Source organism: Saccostrea echinata, unplaced genomic scaffold (assembly GCF_033153115.1).
Source record: "Saccostrea echinata isolate AGI-Se365-2 ecotype Australia unplaced genomic scaffold, CSIRO_AGI_Sech_v1 ptg000049l, whole genome shotgun sequence".
Taxonomy (NCBI): domain Eukaryota; kingdom Metazoa; phylum Mollusca; class Bivalvia; order Ostreida; family Ostreidae; genus Saccostrea; species Saccostrea echinata.
This window is the reverse complement of record NW_026889798.1, coordinates 1,802,689-1,827,176: the sequence shown is the minus strand read 5'-3', so window position 1 is coordinate 1,827,176 and position 24,488 is coordinate 1,802,689. Positions and strand designations below refer to the sequence as shown.

At 31.3% G+C, this 24,488-nt stretch overlaps 1 protein-coding gene across 2 annotated transcripts in view; it reads right to left on the bottom strand.

The window, feature by feature from the left end:
* The window catches only part of LOC133203218 (suppressor of lurcher protein 1-like), a 52,154-nt gene extending 28,026 nt beyond the window's left edge, over positions 1–24,128 (bottom strand). Inside the window, exons 1-2 of one of the 2 annotated variants that reach the window (XM_061339048.1) lie at positions 24,033–24,128; positions 2,828–2,900 (exon numbers count right to left, since the gene is read on the bottom strand). In XM_061339048.1, coding sequence (XP_061195032.1) covers positions 2,828–2,900; positions 24,033–24,047 — 88 coding nt within the window. In that variant the 5' untranslated portion in view covers positions 24,048–24,128. Of the gene's footprint in view, positions 1–2,827; positions 2,901–20,022; positions 20,073–24,032 lie in introns of those variants that run through there. The other variant, XM_061339049.1, reaches the window with a different exon arrangement.
* Positions 24,129–24,488: the final 360 nt, after the last annotated feature.

The following is a 24,488-nucleotide window of genomic DNA, read 5'->3' as shown; positions in this document are numbered from 1 at the left end:
AAGAAGATATTTATTAGAGACATTCTCATACTTAGATAACTATATTAAGATAATTTTATTTTCTCTTGTTAATATATTTTTCTTTGACTTTGAATACAAACCTGTGTGAATGTGATGAATAAAAAAGAGACATAAAATACATCAATATTATTGTAAGTATACGGCTTTAGATTCTGTTATGGTTATATGTACTATTAGTAAAAAATGATTGAATGCTAATAGTTTTATTCCACCTCCTCAAAAGCCTAACTGCTTCGAAAATAGAGTCGTATGTAACATTTAAATAACATGATGAACAAAAGACTTCATTTACTATTCTTGTCTGCCCTATTATTAATTCAATATTAATGGCAATATCTGTATTTAGCATCTTCGATAAAAGTGCTATAATTTGTGAAAAAATAGAAATTAAGTTATAATTACCATTTTATACACGAGAAAAAGCTTTTCATTAGAGTTACCTTTCTTTTTTGCACGCTCATCAAATGAGAGACAACCTGTCTCAGCCTCTGGTGAAAATGGAAGCAAATGACGCAGAAAAGATGCAACAATTAATGCAATGAATTTAATTATTCCTTCTTATTTTGCATTGTTAATCAACAATCGAGTGAACACAACGTTTGAACTGTGTATCAACGAATTTAACACATAACATACACAGCTATCACAGTTAGAGTTGTTCCTCTTCGTTTAAGTGGGTCGATCTGTCAGTATGCATCGACATTTTTTTCTATAGATACAATATTATTCAAAGTGAATAACAAGCTTGTAAAACATATCATTCTTGTAAAAAAAAGATATTAAAGCATTCAGCATAGTTTTTGTTTTATAAAAATATCATTTTGTATTGTTTGAAGATTTTTTAAGTCCCTATTTTTTCTTTCTTTCCATGTCTTTTTAATCGTTATTTATATAATCGAAATATTATTTGAATGATTCTCTTTGCAAATATTCATGTATGTTATCCAATAACATATCAAAACTCGACATTTTCATACGCCTAACATATTGTATGTTACATATAATACGTTTGTATTTTAGACACTTCTTTTTAGTTTATATGTATCTTTAGGTCCCCTGATATACTACTATCTCATTTTATGTCTGTTAAAAGAATGTGAAGTTATAATTTCTTTTAGAATAACAAACGTGTAATCATATAAATTATAAATGTTTAGCTCTCGCCTAAAAACTTGACTGATTTTACAAAAAGAGTCCTTTGATTATTTTTTTAAACTTAATCATCGAAAAAATGTATAATCATTCGTATATTTATGCATATATTTATCTGTAAAAGGAATTATTCGTTTGTTTTATATAGCATATGAACTGTATGATATCCGAAGTAGATTTTGATGCAAGAAAGAGTTATACAAAACCATTCTCCTGTTTTGCCAGCTTGGACTATAGAAATTTGGCTTCAGTCCGTCCCTCCTACGTTTTGTGTATATATAGTTTTTTTTCAATTTATATTTTTCATTATAAAAAGCGAGAAAATTGACAAGTGTAAACTTTGACGATTGTAAGTCATTCGTCAGTTTCTTCAACGTTTCCATACTGCTAAAGAAGATTTCCATATTTATACATTTTATCATTCGACAGTATATTTTGTGTAAGTATTTCTTATATTCAAATTATGTTTTTCTTTTGAAAAGATATTTTATTGGATTGTAGTAAGAAGAATCTTCTTTATTTTGAAATACTTTCATTAATATCAAACAGGTTGTCTAATGAACTGAAGATTGATCTCTACGCTATTCGAAGATTAGAAATAACATGAAGTAAATATTGCTTTATCTCCTATTTTTAAACATATATAATAATATTGCTGGCAAAGCCATTAAATCAATTAAATCATACACAATTAAATCATATTCTTCCCTCATAAAAATAAACCTGTGGTTACTCTAAAGACCATAAAATGAAGCTTAGTTATTGGATTTTATAAACTCTTGGAAGTTCCAATGAAACAACACAAGGTTATACAAAATTGCTTTGACACCATTTATAAAGAAATCTGAAATTAACGAGAAAAACAAATGACCAGCGGATAATATGAGTGCTTCTGACGGCGGGAAATGACTTTGCAGACGACCTATTCCCCAGACTTCAGATCAATAACGCGGGCTAAATGTAGTGTAAATATATCCCTGTATTCCGACAGTGTTGTGATAACGTGTATTCCCTGAAGAGGGTACTAAGGCTTAGAGAAGACCCAAACCCATTTAATGTTCAAATGAGGCGGAGAAAAGTGTTGACAGTTATTCACACGATAAACTGGATTTCTGTAGGAAGAACAGATCTATAGAATGACCATGTAGAAAGGAAAAACTAGACATGTTTCAATGGCTCTGTACACAAACAAACTGGTGGTTTAACAAGATGGGTTAATTTTCTTTTCATAGCAAAAAAAGTCTTAAAGTACAGTAATTTTGAGTTTATTTAGAGAAGACATGTCTATTGATGTATAAATTTTACTTGGATTGAGGTCTGTCTAAAATATTATGACATTGTAAGATCTAAGATGAAGTCAAAATTTAAAGTCGTGGCGTATTTATATTTCTTGAAGATTAGGAGTACGAAAAAAAAAAACAATCAAGTCCAATAGTTACAGATTGTTTAAAATAATCATTTATTAAAAATTAAAATTTTTATTATGCAAGGAAACTTTGAATATATCAAACATTTATTCTACAAACTCTAATTAAGGCTCATGGTAATTTTGATGGATTACTTGCATTGATAGTGTGAGGGTTTACATGTACAATGCTGGAACAGACTTATAATGAAGTTACAATACATTAAATTTAAACGTAAAGAAACTTACCTGGACCAATGAGATCAACGGATAGAAAGAAGGTAGGAAGTAGAAATAGTGAGGCGAGTACACTATCATTCATCTGTGGAGAGAAAGAAAGAATATCAACAGCTTTAGTTTCCAAATTATTTGTACTGTACGTTATTTGAGACACCAGTAGTAATTACGTAAGGAATTTATACTACATGTATATTTCATCAATATAAAATAAAATAAAAACATAGTTGAAGCTCCACCCATCGTATATAATTAAAAAGACATAGTTACAGCTCCACCTATAGTTTGCGCAATGTACTTCTATAAGCACCTGATGCATTATTGGGAACGAGCATCATTAATTGTGAGATATTCAGTCTTTCTTAAAATAAATACGAGATAAAAATAAGAAAAGTATCCATAGTTTTGGCTTTCCTCATGGGCCGCTATCAATCTTGGAAAAACTCTTATCATTTACAACTTGAAAAACACAGAAGAATCAATATTGCAATTTCCACTTGTTATTTCAAATTGATTGCTTCAGGAATTCAAATGATCCTTGCGTTTCTTTCAAATTCTATGCAATTGCTTTTCAAGGTGCATGCTAAAATTTCACCCAAAGAAAAGCTTTATCTATTGATAATTTGTATAGTACCAAGTTTCTTCGAAAGAAAATCTGCTTTAAAAAGCAGGGACCAGAAGTGCAAGTCTCAAATTTCTGTCAATCTAGGGCTTTTAGTAATCTTAGATTTCAAAAAACTATGATTGTTCGCTGCTGTGTGTACTTGTGGACTTATCGTATCTAAAAATATACTCAACTGCACGTGTAGATTAGAGAGCAGCATATACAATATGTGCCAAGAATGGATATGATAAAGTTTTTAGGTAAAAAGGAATACAAAACCCTTACAATATGTAGAATTGCATATAAAGTTTCAACAAAATAATAACTTGAACAAGTTGATGTGGGTTAATTTACAATTTATTCACACTACTTTAATTTAATCCACAAAATATATACGATGGATTTTAGGTCTAGAATGTTATGGCGGGTAACTTTTCTATCGTCAACTTCCCTTTCTTATGTAGCAATATACCCTTATATACCCTTTTCACCTGCATCTGGAATTTATGTCTGCCAGTTGATTCGATACGCAAAAGCACGCTCTACGTACGATCAATTTTCAAAACGAGGCAAGCTATTAAGCTACAAGTTGATGACACAAGGATATCAACAGTCTCGTTTGAAGTCATCATTTTGCAAGTTCTATGGTCGAAACAATGGCCTTATCAGCAATTACAATCTACAACTGGGACAAATACTGACTGACGTTTTTCATACAAATTGTTGGGCCATTTTTTACACACTGTAATTTCTACGGATTTTTTCGTTTACCCGATCATGATAAGGAGCACACGACGAGTGTAACCGGTCGAAAGGGGATGCTTACTCCTTCGTGACACCTGATCCCACCTCTGATGTTTTTGGAGGTCCTTGTTTGCTCTGCTCCCGATTTGTATTGCTTAAATGGACTATGAGCTTGAATACTTTTCGTTATCTCCATATTTCATTATAAAATGGTTTTAGTAACGGCTTAAGGCAAAAAGATACAAAGAAAATTTTATCAAAAATCTTGAAAATAACAACTTAAGTCATGTTTACATAAGTAAAATGAATAAATTTAACCGCGTAGTTTTTAATTTTTTATTCACAATAATGGTATTTAAAGTGACAAAAAGTTGTATAGATTAATAAGAATGGTTCTAAAAGGCAGAAATTTGAACTTCATAGAAAGTTTACAATTACTTTACATTTTAAAAATCTATCATTTGCATCATTTACAACTAAAATAGATCCAAAATTATTTACCAATCCAGGCATCTATTTTCTGTTTGTATCATCTGTCCTTTAAAGTAATAATGACAACACTATTGCAGTATGAGCTTCACTACATTTAAAAATAGTTAACTAAGTTAACCCGGGTTAATTTGATCCTTAATAACTTTCAAAACGTCGACTAGTTGTATTTATAACCAATATCAAGATTCGATTTTGCAATAAGTTTATATACACTGTATATGGAACAATGTAAATGTAATTCACAATAAAGAATCTGGCGTTAAAAATTGGATTGAATATTGTGAGTTGAATTGATATAGGTTTATTAAGTTTTAGTAAGTTACAGTTTATGGATTTTATCTTGCTCTACCACATAATAATTTTCTTTAATCCTTTAAAGGTTATTTAATTGCTTAATAATGCTAATGCGCGTCCTTTTTCTGGTTCTCTGCTGAATTGATTTCACAAATTCCACTAGAACTATAATGGATGTTCATATTGACAAACACTAAAATCTAATTAGCAATCATTAAGCAGTTGGAATCTAAATACTTGGCAATAAATCTGTACGAATATATATTTAAATTATATTTCAACAGAGAAAGAAAATAACCCATTATGGGACTGGAAAAAATTGCCTTAAAAGAAGCATTGACCCAAATTGGCATGTTTGCTTATTTAAGCACTATTACTGTCTGCTTACTTTACATGACCATACTTATGCTCCTGTTTTTAAATGCTGATTTTTCCTATTTTGAAGAGTCCTTTTACTGACACCAAGTTAGACAAGCTCTAATAAAAGCAATGGCAAGAGATACATCTTTGGTTTCATATTCAGGAGCCTTCACGTTTGAAGCATGAAAAATAGTAACACATGTGAACATAAGATGACTTAGGTATTTTTCGGGTATATATCGAAGACCCAGATCATGTGCAATACTTCAAAATTACAGGAAAGGCTTTGGTCATCGGTCATAAGTTTCATACTAGGAAGTAAATAAAGTTTCCCATATATATGTATGACATCTGCGTTTGAGTCTGTTCTCACTATATATCATATATATCATTATAAATCATGGAGATATAAATGTTTTAGTCTGAATTACTTCTACAACTTGTCAGGTAATAAAAATGTTTCCTTTGCATGCAAATAGAAATTCAACATGAGAACAAAAGGGCAATAAAATTGTAAAATAGAGATAATTTGGGTCATGTCATGACAGTATTTATCTTTGAATATTACTATTGTGCAAATGACAATTTTTTTTAAAAAAAAAAAAGCAGACTCGGTCTCTCTGTAAAGAGCATATCTGTTACATGAAGGTTTATTGAAATTTTCGTTTGAAAATCAGATAACAAAATTCAGAAATAAGGTAACAGCAACAAAAACTTAACTTAGTCAGAAGAAGCCACCTGTAAAGAATAAAATGTGATTAGGAAAGGAAAAACTTCTAGAGAATAACATCTTACTAGATGAAGACACATTACCTCACTCAGTAATAATCGATTTTCAGAAGCAAGAACATGTATTTGTTTTGAAGAAATCTCACTTGGGACTCTTCAGTAAAAATTTCTTCTTGATTTGAAATAAACAAGATTAAGAGTTCCCATCGCCTAAAAAACATTAGTTCCCCTATTCCAACATTGATCAATTAACATTCTTGTGTATAATCGTTATTATATAACTCACTTTGAAATCATGACTTTTCGTCGGGATTTATTTTTATTTATTCCTAGTTTAAGGAAGAGACTCTTCAAAACTTCCCAGTTTAAGGAAGAGACTCTTCAAAAGTTTATGTGTAAGTTTTAATTATATTCAATTTCTCCAACAACGAAGTTCAATTTGAATAGCAATACCTTTACTGGATTCCAAAACTGCATAAAATTTCTTACAAATAAGGATGCACAGCAGAATTTAGTAAATAATCTACTAAGCGTCTTTGTTTTTTGCTTTCATTTAAATATTTACAGCAGAGAAAGAGAAATGTCAACAGTACAGTACAATAACATATTCGAGAAGCTTTTAGAATTTAATATGAAGGCTAAAAAATAATCGATGAATTTTAGAAAATTTTGAAATCAAAAAATTTGCTAAGATCGATCACATCGAAACGTATGCTTTTTCAATATTTATACAACTATTTTCCTAAATAATTTTCAGACCGGAGTTTTATTAATAATAGAAAACAGCTTTTCAATTAAAATGGATATTAAAATTTTTCATATTTATCATAAGTAATCTATGAAATTTGCTGCAAACCATTCTGATTCTCCACACAGGTACTCTGAGTTGATATCACTTGATTGACCGATGTTGTCTTACGTCCTATTTGAGAACGTATCATTCATATAGAGAAATCATGCCGGTGAAGGGCTTTAAATTTATACTCGGCACTCAGGGCCTTTGAACAGCGAGGGTTCTTTATCGTGCTAACGCCTACCGTGACAAGGACTTCGTTTGTCAAGGTCTCATCCAAAAGACCCATGACTTTCACTTCCAATGCCGGGCGCTTGGCGAAGTAACAGTCAGTACCTATGTAAACGTCTTAGGTTTGACTTAGGCGGCGGACGAAAATCGAACCTTGCCTCCCAATCACGAACCTAACGCCCTATCACTAGGTTACCCTGACCGGTTGTTGATATCAAACAGTTCCTAATTGACAATATTAATGTAGCCTTTTGAGACCATGTCTGTTGGAATTTCCATAGAAACTAATTGTACCCCTTTAGTAGAAGACTTGTTTTAGATTATTATGAAGTAGATTTATTAAACACATTAAATATTAAAAGAGGGAGTCTCTTGCTTAGGCCTTCAATTCGATATTTAGAATTTTCGGTGGTTTTATGCAGAGGGTATTAACAATTTTCATTTCAATTCATACATTGATTCTGTATATTCCACTGAAATCGAAATAAGACAACACAGAGCCTGAAGCATCTGTTTTTATAAGGATATTTACTTGAGAAAGACACTGATCACAAACTAAATTATCTGATGATCGTGATTATTTCAACTTTTCTATCGTCAACTTGCCCTATATATATTTATTCAATAAGCAAGAGCATATTCTAGGAGATTTTTTTTTTAAAAAAGAGGCAGGGTACTGTTAGATAAGTTGTTGATACAAGAGTCGAACTATCATATTTAAAGTCAGTTTATTTTCTTCAAATTCTACGGTCGATACCATACCCTTGTTTGCAATTATGGTCTACGTCAAATGTTGACTGCCATTTTTCATATAATTGTTAATCATTATTATACAGTTATTGAGGGGTATGAGGGCAACATATGATTTGTTGGACTTAAAGGTGAAAGTTTTGCCCGAGGACTTTTTATTGGTAATAAATATATAGTAGGATATTTATAAGGGATAACAATGTTATATGAATACTGAATTGTCCACGGATTTAACTGATCATGAGAAGGGGCTCACAGCGGATGTGACTGGAAGACAGGTGATGCTTACTTCTTCATAGCATCCAACCCCCTCTGATAATTTCTGAGGTCCATGTTCGCTCTGCTCACAATCTTAATCGTTTAATTGGACTCTAAGCATGATCATTGTAAATTACCTTTACATGTTATTTCAAAGGAAATTTAATAAAAAGTACAACAGTGTACAGTCATGTTAATGAATCAATTTCCGAGTCTATTTCCAGAAATATTACTTTACTTGCTAAGCTGCTTTTGTAACTCTTCATTTACCTACAAACTTCAAAATCAAAAGGCATTTCAAAGTTATCAAATGTCCTCAAAAATGGGTAAATTAGATATAGCTTCATCTTTATTGAAGTTTAACTACTGTTTTTTTTTTTTCGAATGCCAGCACTACATGAATGATTAAATATTCATATAGCTTTGAAAAGCAGCAATAGCAGTAGAATTATTAGCTATTTAAAAAGCCATATGGATCGCAAATAAAACCTGATGTAATTACATTCCTTCAGATTTAAGGAAAATCATTGTTTTACTCTCATAGAAGTACAATTACGTGTAAATTATGATCATGGAGTTATTTTTATCAATACTCTAGAATTTTTACAGTTTGGATGATTATCAATAAACTGCATATACATGTAGATATTGTTTTGTTGACATAACGTATTTTACTTGTAATGGAGCATAAAAATGTTGAAAAAGTTACAAAATCTTTTATCACATTCTAAACTTTATGAAAAGAATACATTATGACAGATCATTTACCAAGCTCTTTATTTTGAATTAATTATACTGATGCTCTTATTTGATTAAGCCTCTACCACTAAAATAATATCGATGTTCAAGATTCTTAGCATATTTTTTTGCATGAAATTTAGCATAGTATTTCTAGCATTTAGATTGTGAATATATCCGTACTGAAAGTATTTAGGTAGATTTCAACATTAGAGTAAAAAATATATATGTATACTTTTATTGGGCTGGAGTAACAGATTTCTCAAAAACTAGCATTGAACAAAATTGGTTTGTACAAGAATTGGGGAGAATAACATCGTAAAGTAATGAATTATGTTACCATTATGATATCATCTATAATTTGGGTATTGAATTACATAATTATTACTTTTTTTAAAGTAATGCATTATATTACCATTTCTCTAGTAAGTAATGCATTATCGTTACCGTTACTTTTTGAGTTTTTAAAAACAGAAGTGTAATTGTTCTTATAAATCTCCACCCACAAAAACTAAATGTAGTGCATGTAGATGAAAATGTGATTATATAGTAAAAGTATTTATTATAGGATTAAACGTTCTTTTTTCAGAACTTATCGATGTGTAAAATCATGCCTTTGTACTCACAAACTGTATAAAAGTGCGAAGCACTTTTATGTAAAAAGAACGTTGAATTCATATAATTCCATTTACGCAGTTCGCAGGTAGGTTAAGGCTTCCCGTAGAATATTACAGTGCACTCTGTGCCTTCACATCTCTGAACTACCAAAATATGACGTCACAATGGAAAATGACGTCAGGTCACTGCAAACTTGAGGTGTTATGACGGGGAGAGTGTCATGAACTTTACACTTTATTTCAAACAGCATGTAAAATGCTAGATAGCTATTGCAAAATTCACGGATCGTTAAAGGCTTTTTAAGTCTTATATGTCCGAATATTTTAAAAATGCACCGCTTACCTACCCTTGATTGAAATTCAGCATGTTCAAAATGCTTATGAAAAATATACTTTTGAAATGTACTCTGTTTTATACCCGTGGTTGGAGGTAGAATTTATTTTGTGTGTATAAAAGAGTCTGGCGCAGTTGATTAATGAGGATTAATCGGAGAATTTTTGTGGAAATCTGTAAGAAGAGGTTGTTCTCTATCTGAATCTTGCTTGGGAAAAATGTGTGTTGGCTTTGTTTTAATACAGATTACGATATTGTGTGGAAAATACCCTCAAATTTGTAGGTAAGTTGAATTTCTCAGGGAATATTTTGTACCCAAGTAATACTATAACTTTTCCCAAGCACATTTCGGATACACAAGGATACGATGAGTTTATTTATATAACAAAATGTTAATAATTATTGTGTTAATCAGCTGCGCCAAAGCGATTTATATGAAACACTTCAAAAAATTATAAATGACTGTCACGTGATCAACAAAGTCATGTGATATCATAACAAATATGCTAATATATAGCCGAGGAAACCCTTTATATAAATTGGAATTACTAAAGTTCAATACTTATAAATTAAAACCAAAACCGACCTTGCAATGAAATATTATGTTTTGAGCGCATTTTAAAGCTTCGGGAAGCCTTAACATAGCTGCGTTTTTAAATTATTTCTCTTTGAAGCCTCCATACAATCTGTTATTTCTGTACAGCGTAGGAATACTTTATGCCGCGATGTGGAATTGAATTGCAATCGAGATGAACGTCGATAAAGTTCAACTTTAATTGTCAAACATTTAATAAGATAAGCTTATAAAAATTCTTCGAATATTGTTTAAGTCAACAAATATCGTAAATACAAGTAGACTTCAAAAGAATTCGTCCTTGACCATGTTACAGACGCTCTAAAACGAAAGTAGCAGACCGACGACGACCTTGATTTGCTCTGGTTTGTTCAAAGACGGGACAGAATATAGGATGTAGGAAAATGAATTTGATGCTAATAAGGCAAGAGTCTAAGGTACGTTTCTCTTTCCTATCACAGCGCTACCGAGAACTGAGCTGATTTGTTTTGTAGGCCTATTAGGAACGTCATGAATATGACTTCAGAGATTTAAAATTCACACTCGTGATCTGACAATGACATACACATAATATTCCCTTCTATCAGTCCTGTATGCCGTCATTTTTGTCTTTATTTAATTTCAAGTTTCTGTAATTATTTAAGTAAAACACAGAATAGAAGTAACGATTTGTTTCATTTTTTTATTTACAATAAAAGCTAGGTCAAGAAAGTAGTTCTGACTGAGAGTTCTTCGATGTGTAAACTTTTTCTTGAATTTGTTCTCGTCCAATCAAAACACAGGAAATCAATAAATAAAATTAAGATTGGAATTATTACACTGTAAATAACATATTTCTTTTGTTTATTCTTAAGAAGAAACATTTGTATTTATAATAAGATAAAATAAAGTATAATTTGCAATCTTTAGTGTTCCTTTCTCGGTCAAGTAAAAGACAGTTTTAACCCTCAACCGAACTATTTTCGATTCTTTTATAAAACAATAGACGTTAGATCTTGTAGTTAATGAAACAATTGCACCGCAGTTTTGAGGACCTCCTTGCAAAAAAGCATATTGATCCCGATATGAATTATGTCTAGGGTAACTTCCAGAACGCACGCACGTACTCATTAACCATCCCCCCCTCCACCACCACCACCACACAACACAAATTCTTAAATTATGCTAGATACATTGTGTGCTTTGACACAGTGACTTTATTCACAAGGTGGTTATCATCAGTGCATAACGAATCTTTCATTAGTGTTACCCTTAGTGGAATTTATTTTTAAGGTTTTTTTTAAAGGCTATGGAATCTTCTTTGCAAATAAAGCTTATTTAAAATATGTATGAAAAATTAAATATATAGTGGTTGTAATTTAATGAAATGTATGATAATTTAGAGCAAACATGCACAAAACAAAATATCATAAAAATGAAAGTGTATTTGAATATTGTATACAGATTTTAAAGATTTAATAAGTGAAATTTTTGTTTTATTATTTTAAATCTTTTAATATCAACAATGATATCCATGACCATTTGAATTCATTTTTTAATTAAGGAAAGTGAGGAACATAAAATAATACATTGCATGCCTTATTATGCCAGCATTACACACGATTTGAGAAAATAATGCATAACTTTGTATTTACATGTAATGCAGGTTTTTGGCATTACACATTACTAGCATTACGCTTCGATTTCAACTCATGCCTTGCATTACCATTATATTTAGCATTGGTCAATGCATGGTGTATATTGCCGATCATATATGCTCCCGGTTTTAAATGCTGATTTATTTCATGTCGATGAATTTAACAGGAAACTGTCCTTATACTGTTACTCACTTAGAGCAGCCCTTATACAAACAAGGACACGATTCCAGCACCATACCCAGGGGAATTCCCCCTAGATGACGTAAGGAATTAATTAGCGTTACAGTAAAGCATGGCATGGTAAGAGGTCTCAAATGTAAACATTAAAAGTTTAAGGCATTCTGAGCATATGTCAGTGGTCATAATAAGAGCTTTTACATGAAAGGCGTTGGTTATGAGAATTACAATGTAGGTTATACCCAAAAGTGTACATATACTCTCTAATAGTAAATATCTGAAGTCTTATTAACCACGCAAACCTAAAGAATCTACGTATTTTGTTTCTCTCAACCCTAAGTATTATTGCACCTTGAAATGTGTTAAAATATGCTGTCCACATTTGGTTACAATTATTCTGAAAATACATCTTCAGAAACAAAAGAGAAATTAAATTTAATCAAAGAAAATACAATATGATATTCTCATGACATTTTGTATCTTTGAATATTTCTAATTTACGCAAGAAGACAATATAAAGAAAAAAGTAGACTTAGTTTTGGATGACTTATAAAGCACATCTTTTTTTGAATGACGTCAAAGAAGAGAAAACCCTTAAAGTAACAGCAACAAAAACTGAACTCTGTTCGGAATCAAACCATCCTCGAAAGAATTAAATGTGATAATGAAAGCAAAACCTGATAGAGAATAACATCTTACTAGATGATGACACATTACTTCACAGAGCAACAATCGATTTTCCAAACCAAGCACTTGCTTTGATAGAACTCATTTGGGACTCTTCAGAACATTTTTTTTTCTTGATTTGAAAGAAACTAGATTTATATTTCCACTCTACTTAAAACAATACAACAAAACAAAACAAAACAAAACAAAAATAATAATAAACATGATTTTAAAAATTACCAAGTAGAGAGTTATATTTACCTTGATGATTGTATGGCTTCTTTAAACTTAATAGACATATATTTCAAATAAAGGACATCACTATTAATTAATATGTTGTTTAAAGTATTTTAATCATGAAATGATTTTAAAATATCAATTGTTTCTTTGTAAATAACAGCAATATCAATCACATTTCGGTTAATAAATTTTCCAATTAAACAAAGTACATATAATTACAATAAGATACAAATGTTTAAATGAAATCACCGATTTCTGAAGGATAGAAGGTCCAAATAGTGTTCCTCTTGAAATGACTTCTATAATTACATAACCTATGATGTTTTGGAGGTCCTTGTTTGCTCTTTTCCTATTTTGTATTGTTTAATGGGTTTTTGAGCTTGAATACTGTTCGTTATCTCCATATATTTCATTCTAAACAACTGGAAAGACAGATTATAATCACTATCTATTCAATTTATGTTTCTTCTAAGATACATCCCCCCCCCCCCCAAAAAAAAAAAACTGTTGACATTAGTACCCCGCATTTTCTTATATCTCGCTGACCGCATTTGAATTTTAAAAAAAAATTAAAAAAAAAAAACAAAAAAAAAAAAAAAAAAAAAAAAAACTCTTTCATAGTCAATTGAAAGATTTATATGTCTGCATAATAAGGATTCTAGTTTTAATGTAGTTTTAATTCTGTTACAGAGGAAAGTTAATAAAACATATGAAACAATGTACATGTATTATCATAAAATACATCAAGTCTCCAGATACTTTGTACACAAGATTATTCAGTAGCACTTGTTTTTGCTCTGATGTAATTCTTTATGTACCAATATAAGGCGTGATCCAGACGTCATTTCCAACTTATCAATTGTCGCCAGAAATTTGATAAATAAGTATTTATAGCTTGTATCTTTATTGAAGTTACAACATTGTGTTCAAAGGTTATTGCTACATGAATGATTCATAGGCTTTACAAAGCACATAGTCACAAAATATTGGCCATTAAAACAGCCATATAGGATGCAAAGAAACCTTACGTGAAAGCTATAACTCTAAGTCCCTATTTGGATGAACGTAAGAATATTCCATGGTCGTATTTTCGTACGAGTGAATGACATAAATTGTAATCAATTAGTACTGTACGCTGTTTCCAATTTGGCTGAATAGGTCTTAGTAAAAATGTAAACAATTCAAATAATTAGCAAGGAAACCTAAAAGGCCCTTTTTCTAAAATTGTAAATATTATTTGATGATTAAGGTTTCAATGTAGATATCTGTGTAAGTTTTGTTGTCCCCCCTTAGCAATTGTATTTGAATAACCACAAGTTTATAATTTCATAAATCAGTTTTAAGTGTTGTGATATAAAACAGGCAAATAAAGCGATAGTCATGAATTTGAATTCATAAAAAAAAAAATCCTAAAATTTATTTAACAATTATTAAATGTTTAAATATTATTTAAAAGATTAAGTATTTAAAAATTGAATAAAAATACGAACTTTTGAATTTCAACTTCTTAAATTTTAACAATGAAATTTTAAGTAAGTTTAAGCGCCAAAGTTCAATGATTAAAAACAAAAGATCCGCTGACCTTTGTCTCCTTACAATACCAAAACAACAACGCCATCAGCCTAAAACTTGCCCATAAGTCTCAGAGGAAGATATCGACAAGAATCGGATCAAATGGAATGAGGCCAGACCATTATTACGCCGTAGAAAAGGAAAGAAAAAAATCGCATTTTATCTAGAGAGGACATATATTAAATGATGCATAAGTTTGGCCTTTAGTGCATATTTTACATATTTACATAAAATAGTAATAAAAGACTATAACATACGCTAGGATGTTTATTCATACAGAACATACCAGGAAAAACACATACTGCATGAAGAAAAGAGTAGAAAGAAGTTGTCGCAAAGCATATAGTACTGCAACTGGGGAAGAAAATGATAGGAATGAATGTTTCAGCTTTCATGGCTATTTTATACAGAGAATTACAACCTCTTTTGAAATGAAATTGGACTGCATTTGTTGGTGAAGCATATGTTTCATTGTAATACTTAAAATCCTTTATCTTAACTACAGGTCTATCAGTCACCAAAAAAGAGGCATGTATGTTCAGAAAAATAATGCCGATATCCGAGGACAGCAAACAAAATGGACGATTTTCATATTCCTAGTACTAGTCCGACTTCATTCAAGGAGTTTAATTTGTAAAACACGTATGTTCTGCATCCGTTATCAAAAGACTTTTGACAAAACCCTGCGTCGCCCACGTGGTGCAGTGGTTAGTGCGTTTGCTCTTGAGTCGCGGAGTAAAGAGTTGATCCTTACGTCAAGGGTTAAATTCCACTGTGTGACGTGGAGACAGTTTCTAGGATAAGACCGTATAATCCGAGGTCCCGTGTCGCAGTAGGTGCTGGCATGAAAAAAGATCCCTCACTGCTCAAAGGTCGTAAGTGTAGAGTACAGGCCTACATTTGCAGTCCTCCACCAACAAAATCTTATTATGAGTGAAACATTCTGGGAAGGAGGTTAAATATACAAACAAACTAACAGACAAAACCCTATTTTCGATGTATAACCTTAGTTAATGTATGTGTTGCACTTGCCTTAATCCTGAAATCCATTGTAACAAAAATATTCTTTAGACCAGAAGAGGACGATTTCAGAATCAAAACCAAAGCATAATTGGACCGTGTTAATGATAAAGTTTAAAGAAACTGTTTCTTATTAGGAAAAAGATGTGTCACTTTTATGTCATGTAGCGGCAGTTACGTTAATTTGATTTTGAGGAGAGAAATTGGTCGACGCTGGCGTCGCCGTGGGAACGCCACTTTCGATGTTGGAGCTGAATTTTATTAAGCCCACAATTTGATATCATTATCATGGTTGTCGCTTTCTTTTAATTGGATTACTCCATCTACTGTTTCGACCATTTGGTTCTTATGAAATGTTTTATAATTATATATCTGGATCTTTATTCCTACGCTATCATCTTCCACCGAAGTGTTAATCTGTCATTGATTTGATGTTTTACGTAGAGCGAGATGAATCATTATCTTCATGAATATTTCACTAAATCTCTAAGTTTGACGTTTTCAAATATATTTCGGTTCTTTATCTTCTTCTTATATCAAGAAAAGTGCTTGGACATTCTTATCTGTACCACATAAATATTAGGGTGATCTATAATCCAGCTTTGTCTTTGTTAACCGGTAAAAGAATGTTAAAAAAGCTTTGTAGAGTAAATGGCAAACTGTTCCCACTGACAATATCTGTTGTTATTTCTATATCTTACTTTAAATACGTCTAAGGCAGATCTGAACTGCTGGTCAAACATTTTGAAAATTTAAAATATTGAAAAGAATGCAGGACTAGATATTTTATTGTTTTACTTATAACTATATATACGGAGAGAAAGGGGGTATGCTGAGGCTACCTATAAATGCATGGATCAGCAAATCAAGATGACGACACATCAAAGTAAACTATATGTCGTCAATATTAAAATGATTGTTTTGTTCCAAAATCTTTTTTAAATTTAGTGCTGCTGAAATGCACTAATAAAATATACCATATGTGGACATTTAAGCGAGACGAAAATTTAGCCTTAGTCTTAAAAACCAGTAAATATTTTTACTCAGAAGTAACTTTAGCGATTTTTTTAATGTCAGGAAAGAGATATCTTGATGCTGAATGAATTGTTAGCGATATTCAATTTTACATTGTAGCAAACTCAACACTCTTGCTAATAAGGGCAAAATTAAATATCGCTGAAAATTTCTGCTTATTCGGTATATCTGATATCCCTTTTTAATAGGTTATTTAAAGAACTCCCAAATCCGTTTTAAAAAATAAAAATGTATTTTAAAAAAATAGATTATCATGTTGCCTTAACATTTGACGTTACATTAAATATGGAGGCGGTAATATTTTTCTAGTTACTTTCCACTTGAATGAAATAAAATACTCTATTATCTCTAAGGAACATTGAACCTCAAATCCCCCACCTCTATCCCTTAATTTTCCAGCATTAAAACGATATGCAATGAATCTGATTTCTAAAATAACTGGAAAAATGTCACATGCTCAACATTGTACTGCAAATATCCTTAAGCAAGACGTATTTACATTATTGGACAAAAAAGTGCTGAGAATCCCATTTTACTGATAATGCTTGATAATTATTGATACTCTACTGTTCTTCCTGATAAATACTGATATTTACTGAGAATATTACTGTTGTTGCTGATAATTTTAGTCAGTATTATTTTCGTCCAGTAGTGTTATCATGTTGACATGCACTCTTAAGCATTTTCATATGCAATATCTGACAACTACTTATTTATTAAACGAGATTCCAAAATGAAACTGAGAATAGCTTAGAATTAAATAACAAAATTGAGGTATAGAGAATATTTATGAGACAGAATTGTCGAGAAATTAAGGGTACACGGAGAATTATTTTAAAAAATCAAAGAGTAAACAAAAATTAAAGTCATAAAGAAGGTATAAGAACCCTCAACAGCACTAGGAATTATCGAGATATATACTTCATATCACCAAATTTTCGCGACATCTTATTTCCGTCAGATAATATTTGATTTGAAATTTGTAATCGACACAAAATTTTCAGTAAATTTATATATTGATGTATATGATCATTAATAATTCAATTATATGTAAATTATGTGTAAGAACGAAATTTTCTGAGCAGACGTCCTCGCGTATTTACACGAAAAATAAATTTCGCACGAGTAAAATGTGATTTCCAACAGATACATGTGGTACTGATACTTTTTGAGAGATAGAGGAAGCAAAATCAATTATCGAAAAAGTTAGATTGATACTGAAAGATAGAAGATATACCGAAATTTTTTTTTGAATTATCGTAATATTATTTTCCTTGAGACTGGTGGTGCCTACTTGTTTCCTGCACCTGTGGAATAATACACAATAAGCTAAAAGATGAAGCAAATAGATCCTTATGCACATTTAAAAAAAGAGACATACTTTTTTTTTTTACAAGCATTTTAAAAATGTACATGTAAGTATGACGTAAGAGTTGATGGTTCAACATTTATCAAGTGAACTTTGATTATACAACCAGATTGTATTTTGTTTGTTTGTTGTTTAACGTCCCTCTCGAGAATTTTTCATTCATATGGAGACGCCACCGCTGGAGGGCTACAAATTTTGATCTATACTCGGCACTCAGGGCCATTGAGAAGTGAGGGATCTTTTTCGTGCCTGCACCTACTGCGATACGGGGCCTCGGTTTTAATGGTCTCATCCGAAGGACCGGTCTCGATGTCCCGCAGTGGGATTCAAACCCGCGACGTAAGGATCAACTCCTTACTCCGCGACTCAAGAGCGAACGCTCTAACCACTGCGCCACGCGGGCGACACCAGATTGTATTAGAATAACGCTTAATGAATATGGTTGAAGTGACAAGAGATTTGATTTTTATGGATCATCGGGAGTAATTTCTTTTATGATATTCGTTATAATTGCTGAAAATTTACGTAAAATGATCAGTGAACATTCATTATGTAAATGGAAATCGTCAACCTAAAAAAGTGTATAATGTAAAACGAGAAACAGAAATAATTCCTGGAAAGAAAAACCCTCAGTACTAGTCATCCCTCTGTGTGCAAAACATAATAAATCCTCAATCTCATCATGTGCTGGCGGAACTGTGTAATTTAAATCAAGTATTGTTTTTAGAAATGACAGCATCAGCCAGTCTCCTTTATGAAATCTCATTACTTCAACTAATGATTTCAAGGGTTCAACTTTAAATCCACTCATGTATTGATCTTTGGAGAACCAAAATCATCAAGGAAGAGCTATCAAATGTCATTTATGATATAACATCTAGAGGATGGATATACCCATGTTCCTTAAAAAAAGGGTATTAAAGTACATTGATGCTCTAATAAGAAAGATAACTTTTAACTATGATGGAATAAATGTGTGCCATCCCACCCCTGATGTGTTTAAAGGTCCCTGTTTGCTCTGCTCCCGATTTGTATTGTTTCAATGGACTTTTGGGCTTGATTGTTGTTTGATATCTCCATATTTCATTATTTCTTTATAAATTTGTCAAACTGAAAAGACTTTTTTTTGTCTAGTTTTGCCCCGAAAGCTTTGCTAAACTTGGTCTCATTTTACTTACAAAATACATTTCTCTTGGAAAATCATAGGCATTAAAGCAACATGTTATGAGAGATCATGAACCTTAAACACTTTCTTAAAGGCATCCATTTATACCTAAAGCCTTTCTTCACCCTAGGAAAAATTAATAGAAATTTCCTGTAAGATATTAAGATTTCGTTAAGAAAATTAGATTTTCTAACAGGTTATCCATTATACTACAGCTCTTTTTCTATAACATAATAATTTGGCACATAATTTGGATCTAAGTGATAAAGTGATAAACCAAATGTATCAAACTTTTTTAAATGAAATAAAGTATAATACAATGCGCTTTTAAAATACCTGTATTTAGTTCATTTCTCTATAAAAGTGAATAAACCTGTTTTAGAATTAAGATATAGTTATGTAAAAGATAATTAAATATTAATTCCCAAAATGACTGAATGATCAAGTGTCAAGAACTCATAGTGAAAAAAAAATATACATGGAAATGTCAATGGTAAACCTAAACAGTAGAGTAAAGAAAATAAATAAGAATGGAAAGGGGCTATAAAGGATATAAATTGTAAATACAGAAAGAAACGACTTTTCTTTATGACACGTATGAAACATAAGGTATTGTATAAGCGTTTTAAACAAAAGTTTTAATGCTGATTATTGTGTCTTTTTTTCTGTTGAAAACAAATTATAGTCAATGTAGCTGACACGAAATTCTTTCTGATAGATGGGTTCACTTTCCCATTTGAAGATAAAAAATTAATGCTAAACCCAGACCTGAAAATTCCACACAATACAAAACTCAATACGTACTTACTTTTCAAGCTTTGACGTCCATTAATCAGTACCAAAATATACGACAAATAAAATCTTATCGCTACGATCCACTTTCACACCATAATCTCGGTAAAAGAGAGTGATGCTAAGCCATTCCAGACGAGGCCTCACATCAGTAACCCTACAACCCTAGGCCCTGGACACGTGTTAGCTGAAACAATCTCAGTAAATGTCTCATATTCTCAGGATGATAAACTGGAATTGATTTTTGCTCAACACTTACAGAGACATAGAGGGAACGCTATAATCCCGCTGTTTCCCCCATTATCAGCCGTAACAAATTCAGTGTGGATATATTTTATGGCGCGACAAAAAAGCGAAATCCTTTTGACCATAATAATTTCTAATTGTTATTTATGTATAAAATAAGAGAGACCATATTAAGAGCATTTAATAAATATGTATGTTTTAAAGTTTTAACCTTCGGAGACAATAAAATATATATTTTTCTCGCTAATGCACACAGTACAGAGAAAATTCAAATCTTACATTTCAGTGCGACATCAACGTTAACGATTTACTTATCGAGTCCAAGCGAAGTAAAGCCAAAGAATCTTTCAAAATATCATCATGTACTATGTTTTCAAATGTTGACAATTATTTAAATTAATCAACCTTACATAATTCTTTTTAAAATTTAAGAAGTTTCAAGGATTCTTTCTGAAAACAAAATAACAGAATTTTGATCATATATATATATATATATATATATATATATATATATATATATATATATATATATATATATATATATATATTCCAAAGCAAAAGTATTTTTATTGAGACGTCAAATTTGATATCTTTCAGCCATCCTCACATTACTTTCTTTTATTATAACGGAAAGACACCGTTACTGTGGAATTAAAAAAATTATCGAAATGGTTATCAAATCATGATAACACAGCCCAAAACTCCCCACAATAAAGTATCGGTAAAAGAATACAAAGAATCAAAGTTACATGTAAGTTTCATAGAGAAATAAATCTTCATAGAATGTATCAAAAAATCAATTTTTTACGCTTTGAAGTATACTCTATTATTCTTACAGTTTCTTGATGCATCACTCGTAAATAACCTTACGACTTATAAGAAAAGCTAACGTAAATGTCAGAGTTTCGTGATAATGTGTTTCATGGACATAAATTAATTAACCTTTCGTGTTATTCTTACAGAATCAAACAGAATAGTATATTACGTACATAGAATCTTTTTACACTTCCTCTTTGCTATTTATGGTTTATGGAATTATTTTTGGACTATTTATACACATAATTTTATTAGAATTTAATTTTTAGACATGAAGTAATCAAAACGTATTTTTTTTTAAAGAAATACATTAACAAATCAACTCCAACAAAACTGGGCGTTTAGAATGAAAAAAAAATCATTTATAAGAAAACACTGAACAATTGTATGCAAAGTGTTCATTGTAATAAAGAGAGAATGCAGAATGATAAGGAGCACATGGCGGGTGTGACCGGTCGGCAGGGGATCCTCACTCCTTCATTGCGCCTGATCCCACCTCTGATGTTTTTGGAGGTCCATGTTTGCTATGCTCCCGATCTGTACTGCTTTTATGGACTTTGAGCTTGAATACTGTACGTTATCTCCATATTTCATTCATACTACAAATCATTCTCAAATTAAAGATAAGGAAGTGACCAATTGTGATGAAGCCTCCCATTGAGAGCGAACAATCTATAAAGTGACCAGATGCCATGACGCCTTCAGTTGAGAGTGGGAAATCTACAATGTGACCAGATGTCTTGACGGCTCAAATTGAGAGCGAAGGATCTAAAAAAGTGACCAGATGCCATGACGCTTTCAGTTGAGAGTTTGAAATCTGAAAAGTGACCAGAAGTCATGACGCCTCAAATTAAGAGTGAAGAATCTACAAAGTGACCAATGCCATGACACTTCCAATTGAGAGTGGACAATCCTCAAAGTGACAAGTTGCCATGGCGCCTTCAATTGAGAGACGATAATTTACAGTGATCACTTGCCATGACGCCTTCCATTAAGAGTGGACATTCTACAATGTGACCAGATACAATTGCGCCTCCCCAATTTCGATTGTTCCTGTTACAGAAATGATAAGAAAGAATTTTGACTGCAACAGAAGGGTTTCTTGAAGCTTGTGGTACTAGTTCAGAGAGACAAAGAAGTTACACATTAAAAAAATATCGTCACGTTTATTGAATAAAAGTGAGTAAAAAATGAATAAAATATAGATTTTTTCCTTTAGCAAGTTTTATATAAAGTTTAAGCCAATGAGTTATATAGTTCTCACTGCGAACGATACATATTAATATGCTTATAAATTGTGTATGTGAAATATGTATCAGACATATTTATAAGAGCATATTAAGGCATCCTCTCTCTCTCTCTCTCTCTCTCTCTCTCTCTCTCTCTCTCTCTCTCTGAGGACATAGTAATAGACTACCGAAGTAAATTTCTTCAAGCAAACAAACTTTTTGATTACAATAGAATTCCGAATATATGGACACAATGTTCGAGTCCAATTAGCCTCTATTTTCCCTTAGTGACGGCTTAGCTGTCAGATAAATGTTTACGGATCAATACAAAGAAATAGTCATTAAGAGAATAAGCGAAGAGAAGATGTTTTCTATTTTGCCATCGATCACAGTTCATCAGTTCATCGTAATTCACTTTGCAAACTTGAGGAATCGAGGTACGGGCTTTCCGCTGAGCAGGGAAACGCAACTAATTGTTCCATCAATATCAATCGGGCTTGCATAATATTTGACAGTTGGAAGCGGTAATTAGAGCATAGTTTTTATCGCACAGCAATCACCCCAGAGGAAATCGATGAGCAAGCTTTAAAGAGTATATGTTTAAACAGTAAAAATCACTTTATCTTTTCTATAAGACTTTAGTCTTTTAAGTCCGAGTCCTGAACTTAACATTGTTTTTTAATAATTCTAATATAATTTTAAAGAAAGGGAGGGTTAATTACTGAAATTAAGTGAATGAACAGCTTAAATTATATACTATTGCTGGCAAAGCATTGGAAAACACTATGAATATTGAAATCAATTATTTATTGACACATCAAAAATGTATTCTGTCATATCGGTTTCCCCGTTCAAAGTACACGTATTTGTTTACGACAGTGTAATACAGTCACAGTGTAATCACAGTCTTCAGAATATTACTCTCTCAAATATTATACTTTCTCTGAAACTCTAAGATGTTGGGCAGTAATTAAGATACATTTTCTTCCAACAGAATTGTAGATCTTACACGTTTCATGTATTTGTCACATTCTTGAGAAAGCAACAGTATAAATCACCAGGAAAAAGAAAATCTATCGATTACCTTCCTGCACAACCTCTTAAAGGATTTAAGTTACAAACTAAGCCTTTGACATGTTTGCTCAGCATTAATAGAATGCTAAGAGAGAGAGAGAGAGAGAGAGAGAGAGAGAGGGATTTTGTTCGTTGTTTTTTTTTTTTTTTGGCTGATCATAATATATTTATATCGAACGAAAAGACCACAAAATTCAGTTGAAATGATCTTAATGACAATTGTTATTGATGATATGTACTTATGAATTTATTTATTACTAGTTTATTGATTTAAAAAAAATATTCTAAAACATTTAGTAATTTTTTATATCTATCATGAGGGTAGGCATATGAATCATTTACTCATAGAATTCACTGACTGCAAATCTTAAAATTACGATCCATTTTTTAAAATTAGAAACTATAATTTTATAACAATAATTTCTGTTTCTAAGATGAAAGGCGAGAAAAGATTTTTCTATACAATGAAAATGAAAATTATGGTTTACAAAGGACTTGTGAAATCTTTTGTACAGATAATTAAATTGTCATCAATACCTCTCAGTAATTCAACTGTGTAAATGTTTCTTAAACGATTTATCTACAAAATTAAAGTCTGCTTAATTAGTTCTGCCTACTTATTTATAGCTAACATTGAGAAAAAAACTTCAAAGATTCCTACCTCTTCTATAATCATGTATATACATCCTTAGTTTAACGTAAAGAGTATCACAAATTGATTTTTGCTTGAATCTCCGCACACAATGCAGACAGACCATCGCCATTATATCATTAACATTTTTTTCCTAAAATTGACATATAAAACCCCTGAGGACCATTGCATCGTAGACAGATTTCTTTGCCGGAAACTAGAAGTCTTTAGACCTTGAGATGCCAAAAGCTTGTTGATCTCGATAGACATAAGTAAAGCCGTGAAATATCTTCCCAAAATGGAATGTGGCATACAAATACATTAATGGGTATCAATTATATCACAAAAATGGTAAAAAACAAATGTCAAAATCATACTTCATTGATATTTTTTTTTATATGTGAATTTTAAAAAAATCTAAGATAAGGACTAGAAGTGCAAAGAGAAAAGGTACCATAATTAATATTTATCAATTGCAGTCATTGT